This window comes from Calliphora vicina, chromosome 1 (genome assembly GCF_958450345.1).
Source record: "Calliphora vicina chromosome 1, idCalVici1.1, whole genome shotgun sequence".
NCBI classification, from domain to species: Eukaryota; Metazoa; Arthropoda; class Insecta; order Diptera; family Calliphoridae; genus Calliphora; species Calliphora vicina.
The window spans coordinates 15,510,103-15,518,738 of NC_088780.1; the positions used below are offsets into that span (position 1 = coordinate 15,510,103).

Consider the following 8,636-nt stretch of genomic DNA (forward strand, 5'->3'; position numbering starts at 1 on the left):
TAGACATATTTACAGAATTTCCTTAAAAAATGTTTTAGCCATAGAGAATAGACATAGAACGGAAATTCTCCTGTCAAAGACCTAACTCAGATGTCAAAAACCTAAGTGGTGAGAATGTATTAGTGGAAAAAACTATGAGAAAACAAAAACAACACTCGTATGTGTGATTAATTTGAGTAATATTTTTGTTTGAGTTTTTTTCAAGTTTCCGCTCTATGGTTTCAGCTTACATATTTTTTGGAACATTTTCTGTAATTAATAAATTAATATTATATTTTTGTTTATTTTTTTAAACGAGTTCTGTTTTTATTGTTTATGTAAATGAAATAAATATATTTTTATTGATTTTTTTATGCATCTATCGCATAAAACGTGACCAGGGGATTACTCCCTAATTATATTCGAAAGAAAATCTTTTCGAATTACAATGCATTTAGCACACATTTTCGAACATTTTCGTATTCGAATTGATTTACGCAGTAACACCCCTGAGTGTATATGATTGCTCAAAATAAGATTCAAAACCTAGACGGAAAAACAATTTTGAAATTTTTGTATGAAAAACTCTCAAAAATGATTTAAAATCAGGTCCTAATTTTTGTTTTTAAAGTAGTGATATTTCAAATTTCTTTTAAGATTACAATTTTTAATGAAATTCTAGTATTTTTCGATTCACAATCTATAATATACTCATGCAAATCCGACAAAGTTTCTATTACCTTTTTATTTTCTTTTTTCAAAATTATATTAAAACAATTGCAATTATTTTGTGTTTTTTTTTTCTATATTTTATTCGTATTTATTTTTTTGGTATTTTTAAAGATACAGTATTTTTCATTTAAAAGTTTCTTACATTAATTTGTAGAAAAAAAATTATAATTTCTATAGTCACCATTATGGTTTGTTGTTGTGTGGATATTGTAAAAAAAGGATGAAATTAAAAAAAGTCACACTTAAACACTACACTTATATAAAATAGGTTTATGCAAATTTACAAAAAATGTATCAAAAAAAAAATAATAATACAAAGAGATAAACAAAACAAGAAATATGTAGATTAAATCATAATTTGTGCAAGACAGACGACAAACAATTTTTGAGCGTGATGTTTAAAACATTTACGTTACAAAGAAAGAATAATAAAAATAAATCACAACAAATAAATGTAACAAATAAAAAAAATATATAAATTAAAAGTAATAATAATAATAATAAAATGGCAATAAACAAATATATAAAATAGCATCCATTATATAAATAAAATAAAACATAATAAATAAAATAATAATAATAATCAAAAACTGTAGGCTTAAGTTAAGCTCTTTGTTTGGTATGTAATACTATAAAGATGAAAAAAAAACGATATATATATTAAAAAATCAAAAGGACATTTCGTATATTCGAATAATATTAAAAAAAGATGAGATAAATAATATCAATTTGTGTGATAAACATTAAAAGTTGTTTGTTGATTTTAGTTTGTTTGTATAAAACTAAACTTGGGCTTAAATGCTTAAATGGTTTTAAGTTGTATTTCTTTCTTGCCTTTAGAGTTATTTAAGCCTTTAGGAGTCTTAATTTTTAAAATGTTTTATATTTAGTAGATTATAATATTTTCTTCTTTTTTTTTGTTTTTTGTATAGCCTTTTAAGCTTTCATTAATAAATGAGGTTCGGATCTTAAAGAATCGGTTAGATATTGTGTCTTCATAGTTTTTTGGAAGTAACGTTTTTCGTTCGGTGAATTAACATTGTAAACAATCGGTCGTACGCCTACATTACGCCATAGTTCAGCAATGTGTCTGTAAGTATTTGAATTGTATTATAATAAATTCTGATAGGATGGTGATATGTAATTATACTTACAAATTAAATTCTTCTTTGGAGACAAATACCACACTAATGCCTATAACGGGTGAGATAATATTACGAAAGAGTGCACCATATATTGAGGTAATCAATGTTGAAGCTTTAAGTAAAGGTAAAGCCAAAGATTTTTCAGTCCATAGGCCACATATCAGTTCGGGATATAGTTTACGAAGCTGCAATGATAAATAGAAATGTGTAAAAAAAATTAATAAATCGTTTTATTAAGCTATTTTTATCAGTGTCAAATTGAACACCATTTCCCTTAATATTTATCTTTTGTAAAAAATATTTTTTTTGTTTAAAAAAAAAGGAAAACAATTTGAACAAAACTCAACATTTAGGTGGAAGACCTCCTAAGACTACTCCTAGACAAGATAATTTAATAGCGAGAGAGTTCAAGAAATTCCCAAAAATAACTCCTCGAGAGGTTGTTAATAGCCTAAAATTAGAAATAAGTACTTGACCAGCCTCATTTCGCAGGGTAAATGAGGCTGGTCTTGGTTGCTATCGTCCTGTGAAAAACCACTCATTTCTAAAAAGAACCATTCTGCTCGTCTACAATTTGCCAGGGATCATTTAAACAGGTCGATACAGAAATGGAATACTGTCCTCTTTTCAGACGAATCCAAATACAATTTAAGAGGCAGTGATGGGAGAACATTTGTAAGACGACCAAAGGGAAAAAGATTAGATCCAAAGTACACAAATAAGACTGTAAAGTTTGGCGGTGGCAATTTTTCTTTTTTTTAAAAAAAATTTTGGAAATTGTAGATCGTAAAATAAGGACCCAAAATTACACCAGGAAGGAAGATTTATCGGGAATGGCAAAATATTTCAAAGGAGACCATTGACTCTTTAATTGGTTCAATGCATCGTCGATGTGTAGCAGTTATAAAAAATAAGGGATACCCAACAAAATATTGAGTTATTGCAAAGTTTAGATCATATTTGTTAAAATAATACCTAAGTTTCCATTGTTTTGTCAATGCCGTATTAAAGAAATCTTTTAATTTTGTTTTCTCATTTTTAGAATACTTTGTTTTTTGTTAAATTATGTTATTAAAAGAAATACAAATAAAATACTACAAAAATGTTAACATTTTTTAAAAAATTATTTCAGATTTTAGGCAACTAATGAAATATTTGGAAAAGTTTCCATTGTTTTGTCAACCACTGTATATCAGCTTCTAAAAATTATTTTTTCTAAACAAATGTTTTTTATAACAAAAGTGGGAATCTAGTTTATAAACCAATTTTGCTGATTTTCAAACGAAACTTTTTCTAAAATATGAATTCATCAACAATAATATCCATAAATTATTTGGTGACTGTGAAAACGTGATGTATCTTGCAATAAGACTCCAAAATCAGAGATTTCTTAATCTTAATCTTTATAAAATTGTCTCTTGTTTAGTTCAATATTTCTTTCATTCACTTATTCTTACCTGATAAACCGTTATTGGAGATCTGCTTATTAAAATGATACGTTGTATAAATAAAGGATTTTCTTTAATAGTCGTCTTTAGACACTCCATCATTTGTGAGCTATTATCGGATATGTATAGGAAAACGGTGAGTCGTTGATCTTCTAGGAAATCCAAAAGTTCTTTTAAAGTTAGTACATATTCGGCATCAAAGTGTTTGCTGAAATAAATATTTATAAAATTTATTTAGTAATTAATATTGTTAAAAATTAATGTATATTTACCCCATTGGATGTAATTCGGCAATATTGATTTTCTTCAAAGATTCTAGAGTATGCAGAGCAATGCTACCGGATAGCCCAGCTTTTTCCAAAGTTAAACGATTCACAATGACAATTTTGCCACATGATGTGAGACCGGCATCAACTAATACGTTGCGGTAGCCACGTGTAATGCACTGAATGAAAGAAAATTGAGAAACATTATTAAAAAAAATTACTGAGATTTAGGGGAAAATCACTGAAGCCTAATTTATCCAAAATGTTTACACAAAAATCATTTACATATGAAAGGCAACCAGAAAACTTGAGCCAAAGAATGTTAAGTTATGACAAACTTATATGTATATACCATTAAAAGTTTGTCATAACTTAACATTCTATGGCTCAAGATAAATGGGTGCCTTTCATATAAAGATGGTAAAAGTCCTTGACTGTTTTTCAACGTATACTACTTTTGTAAAATAAACAAAAATTTCACCTAAAGTTTGAATGAACTGAAAGTTTTTATTTTGAAAATAATTCGGTAGCTGATCAATTTTAGAGGATATATTTTTCCTCTAGTCCTAAGGTTTTCAATAACACCAAACACTGGTACATAGTGCTTATATTTACCCTTTAGGAGATTCACAAACCTAACCTCTTGAACCAGATATAAGATGGTAAAAGTCAAACATTTTTAAATTTTTAATTTTTTTTTCTTAATTTTAAATTTTTTTTTTTGGAAAACGTTTTAAAATCTTGACTGTTTTTCAACGTATTAAAGTTTGGACCGATCAGAAAAATGCATTTCTTATCATTCAATTGGTAACCAGCACTTGATATACATACCTTTAATAGGTAGTTTTTGTAAATTCATTTTGATAATAATTTTACAAATTGAAACATTTAAATCATTGTTGTGTACACAAGTTTAAGTAGTTTCATTAGGAAAGGGTAAAGTCTACAGTTTTTGCAGTTGTCGATTTTAGCAAAAAAAATTCAAATAACGTCTAAATAAAATAACGAAAAATTTATTGTCGGTCACGCCTACTTTTGGATGGAACTTTAAAGCCCAAAAACCCCAAAAGAAAATTACGTTATTTGACTCAGAATCAATAATTCTAATAACGGTGGAATTTTGGACGTGATAGGAAATGTTTCTAACCCGACTTAAGTGATGTAATTTTATTTTTTTAGTAGATATTAATTAATTTTTTAACAAATATATTTCATTACATTTAACTTAACAAATGCAATCTTCAATGAAAGAAATTTAATTATAATTCCTGTATGTGGACTTTATTGGGCTACTGTAGATACAAATTTAATGTATTTTAATGAAGTGTAAATAGCCACTCCTAATTTAAACAAGGTGTTTATATTAGAAATGCAAAAAAAAACTATCCTTGTCACTAACTTCCTGTTAAAAATATCAAATTACAGCTTTAAATTAAACATTATTATTTTTTTATAAAATTACTCATACCCACTATAAAACCAATCACTTCATTTGGGTAACTTCTTCGCAACTCATCAAAAAAAAAAAAACAAAAGTAAACATCTGTTCAACCACCATTAATATTGTCTGCGAATTTGTACAAAAATACAACTGTTACCGTTAATAATTACTACCACCCAATTGTCTTCCCCTGACTCTCTCAATATTTCCCTAACTACTCACTGATTAAACATACATACACACACACAATTGCAATTACACACACACTGACACTTGTCTACCCTTGTATTTATTTCTTTATGTGAAAATAACGTCATGGTTATGGAAAGACAAGACTTAACTTTATAACCTACTCTACTTTTTGCCGCACTTACCTTTTTTAAGGCTGCCTTAGAATTTTCAGGAGCATCATAGCCCGCACCCCTATGAGCTATGGGCCAAAATGATAAATCCTCTGGATAGAGACCTTGGCTGCCGGCCGCCAATAGTCTGAGCAGCTGTTTTTCATCGGGACTCTTTAGTTTGACAAATTTCGAGGCTACACAGATGACTACAAGGAGCACTGTGAACCAGGGTATACCGGCTGAGGCCAGGTTACACATAAACCAAAATACATTGAACAAAAACGTTAGGAAACTAAAGGAACAACATAAAAGTTGATAAAACATTTTAAGAAAATACCACAAAATGGTAAAAATCTTCATTCACGTAGCAATTTTTCAATTAACTCCACCACCGAAAAAATTTTATTGATATGCAAGGGAAAAGTCTGCTGTGGCAAAAAGAAAAAAAATGAAATTTAATGTCTGGCATAGAGTTTTGTGTTAGAAAAAATCTATTTTATAATATACTGACCCACTTTAACCACACAATTTTCTTAAGTATCTACACTGGAATATACAGACACTTTTTTCACTTAAAAATTAATTTTCTATTTAATTAAAATAATCGTTGTAACAAGAATTTTTTGTGAGTACTTTTTTTATGACAAATGGCAGTAAAAGGACTTTCTTCCGTTTCCTTTAAGAATATAGTTGGGCATTTTTTCCTATTCACTAATCTAACTCTCTCTTTGATAACTACAAAAAAAAATCTTATAAGAATTAATTTTGACATTACATTTTGTAGGTATTCTTAAAAAGTGTTTTATTGTGATGTGGGCTACCCTGTCAAAGTGGGCTGCCAGACAGTAAGAGAAAATGTATTCTCTAAATGCTGTGGAAATGAGACATTACAAATATAGCGGTATTGTATTTTTCAAAAAAAACTTTAAACCAAGCGAATTTTTAAAAGATTTTTGTTGATAATTATTTTAATTTTCAAAGCAACAATTCTAATCGACTGTCTACTTTTGTAAAATAAACAAAAATTTCACCTACCAAGTTTGAATGAACTGAAACTTTTTATTTTGAAAATAATTCGGTAGCTGATCAATTTGAGAGGATATATTTTTCTTCTCGTCCTAAGGTTTTCAATAACACCAAACACTGGTACATAATGTCGACAGCCGGTTCTACGCACCGGAATGATCCGAGTTCACTCGGCCAAGGGCTGTCAACTCAGCAATCGCTGCGGCTACAACAACAACATAGTACTTATATACAGTGGTGGTCAAAACATATGCAACCAGCAACGGAATTTTACAAAAGTTGTTGAAACTAGTTTAAGATGTAAACAAAAATATTCATTTGCTTATAATATTTTTTAATTAATGCTTTAAAAATAAGAATATGAAATTTAATTCAGAATTTTTTGCATTGAAAAGAAAAAAAAATTAAAAAACTACGTATGGGTTGATATTTCATTGGCCAAAACATATGCAACTAATTGCTTCTAAAACATTTCTGTCTATAAAACTTAATATTTCGTGGTAAATCCTATATTTTCAATGACGGCCTTACATCGGCAAGGCAGTGAAGCTATCAAATTGGCAATAAAATTTGCAGGAATAGCGTTCCAAGCATCTACCAATCCTTAAAACATAATATCTGAATTAGTGCAATTTTCGGGGTCGCTTCTTTGATTAACGTTTTTCCAAATGTTCTCAATGGGATTCAGATCTGGTAATTGTGGTGGCCATTCCATTACCGAAACTCTTTCCTGTGCTAACCACGATTTAACAACATGTGCAGAGTGCTTGGGGTCGTTATCGTGCTGAATAACTCATCGAAGAGGCTTATTATCCTCAGAATTTGGAAGCATTACTCTTTCCAAGATGTCTCTATAGATAGATCCATCCATTATTTCATTCATTTAGAGCGATGGGCCAACACCAGCAGCAGAAAAACTGCCCCCATACCATTACGTTGCATCCTCCATGTTTCAGTGTCTTTTTGCAGTATCGTGCTTGAAGCCGCGTGTTAAGTGGTCGTCTTACGTAACATGAAATCACTTCCGATGATATTAAATTCGGATTCGTCGCTAAATAGGACAGTCGTCCATTTGTTTTCTGGCCAATTTAAATACTCCATAGCAAACTTCAAACGTTTCTTTTGATTACGTTTTGATATAAGCGGTTTTTGCGCGTAGGGAAAACGTCGGCGAAGCATGCAGGATGCAACGTAATGGTTTGGGGGTTGTTTTTCTGCTGCTGGAGTTGGCCCATCGCTCTAAATTAATGAAATAATGGATGGATTTATCTATAGAGACATCTTGGAAAGACAAATGCCTCCAAATTCTGAGGATAATAAGCCTCTTCGATGAGTTATTCAGCACGATAACGACCCCAAGCACTATTCACATGTTGTTAAATCGTGGTTAGCACAAGAAAGTGTTTCGGTAATGGAATGGCCACCACAATTACCAGATCTAAATCCCATTGAGAACATTTGGGAAAACGTTAATCAAAGAAGCGACCCCGAAAATAGTACTAATTCAGATATTATGTTTCAAGGATTGGTAGACGCTTGGAACGCTATTCCTGAAAATTTTATTGCCAATTTGATATATTCACTGCCTTGCCGATGTAAGGCCGTCATTGAAAATATAGGATTTGTCACCAAATATTATGTTTTATAGACATAAGTGTTTTCGAAGCAATTAGTTGCATATGTTTTGGCCAATGAAATATCAACCCATACGTAGTTTTTTAAATTTTTTTTCTTTTCAATGCAAAAAATTCTGAACTAAATTTCATATTCTTATTTTTAAAGCATTAATTAAAAAATATTATAAGCAAATGAATATTTTTGTTTACATCTTAAACTAGTTTAAACAACTTTTGTAAAATTCTGTTGCTGGTTGCATATGTTTTGACCACCACTGTATATAATTTAGGTGATTCACAAACTCTGCCTTCTCTTGAATTTTTTAATGTTTATCAGGAATACAACTGATATTAAAAAAAATTTCGGCCCAATTTCGTCACATAAAAAAAAATCGGCAAAAATGTTTATAAATAATTTATCAACATAAATATCTTTTGAACCTTATGTAAAATTTCTTCACATTCGGGCAAGAACTGAATTATGGATGTTTTTTTTAAATATTGTAGGCCCGAGATGAGCAACTTTGAAGGGTTGCACACTAGCCCTCATTCCAATTACGAATCCATGTAAATGCAAATAAACTCTAAAACACCTCAGGACTATCTGTGTTTCATTAAGAAAATACTTTCTTTATTGAA

At 29.7% G+C, this 8,636-nt stretch overlaps 1 protein-coding gene across 2 annotated transcripts; it reads right to left on the reverse strand.

The window, feature by feature from the left end:
• Positions 1-773: 773 nt before the first annotated feature.
• Positions 774-6,082, reverse strand: LOC135964199 (glycerophosphodiester phosphodiesterase 1). 2 transcript variants are annotated; one of them, XM_065516347.1, is made up of 6 exons: positions 5,867-6,082; positions 5,386-5,780; positions 3,577-3,749; positions 3,314-3,512; positions 1,866-2,041; positions 774-1,801 (listed from the first exon to the last, which is right to left on the reverse strand). In XM_065516347.1, the coding sequence occupies exons 2-6, from the start codon at positions 5,713-5,715 to the stop codon at positions 1,648-1,650; spliced, it is 1,032 nt and encodes a 343-aa protein (XP_065372419.1). In that variant the 5' UTR covers positions 5,716-5,780; positions 5,867-6,082; the 3' UTR covers positions 774-1,647. The 2 variants fall into 2 exon arrangements, with proteins under 2 accessions (XP_065372419.1, XP_065372420.1); XM_065516348.1 differs by having other exon boundaries at positions 5,386-5,783.
• Between the last annotated feature and the right edge of the window lie 2,554 nt (positions 6,083-8,636).

Excerpts from the sequence above, each read along its gene's own strand:
- LOC135964199 (XM_065516347.1), bottom strand. The coding sequence starts at position 5,715 with ATGAAGATTTTTACCATTTTGTGGTATTTTCTTAAAATGTTTTATCAA. Across the intron at positions 3,750-5,385 it reads CTAAGGCAGCCTTAAAAAAG|TGCATTACACGTGGCTACCG; the intron begins GTAAGTGCGGCA and ends TCTTTCATTCAG. Across the intron at positions 2,042-3,313 it reads CTCCAATAACGGTTTATCAG|CTTCGTAAACTATATCCCGA; the intron begins GTAAGAATAAGT and ends TTATCATTGCAG.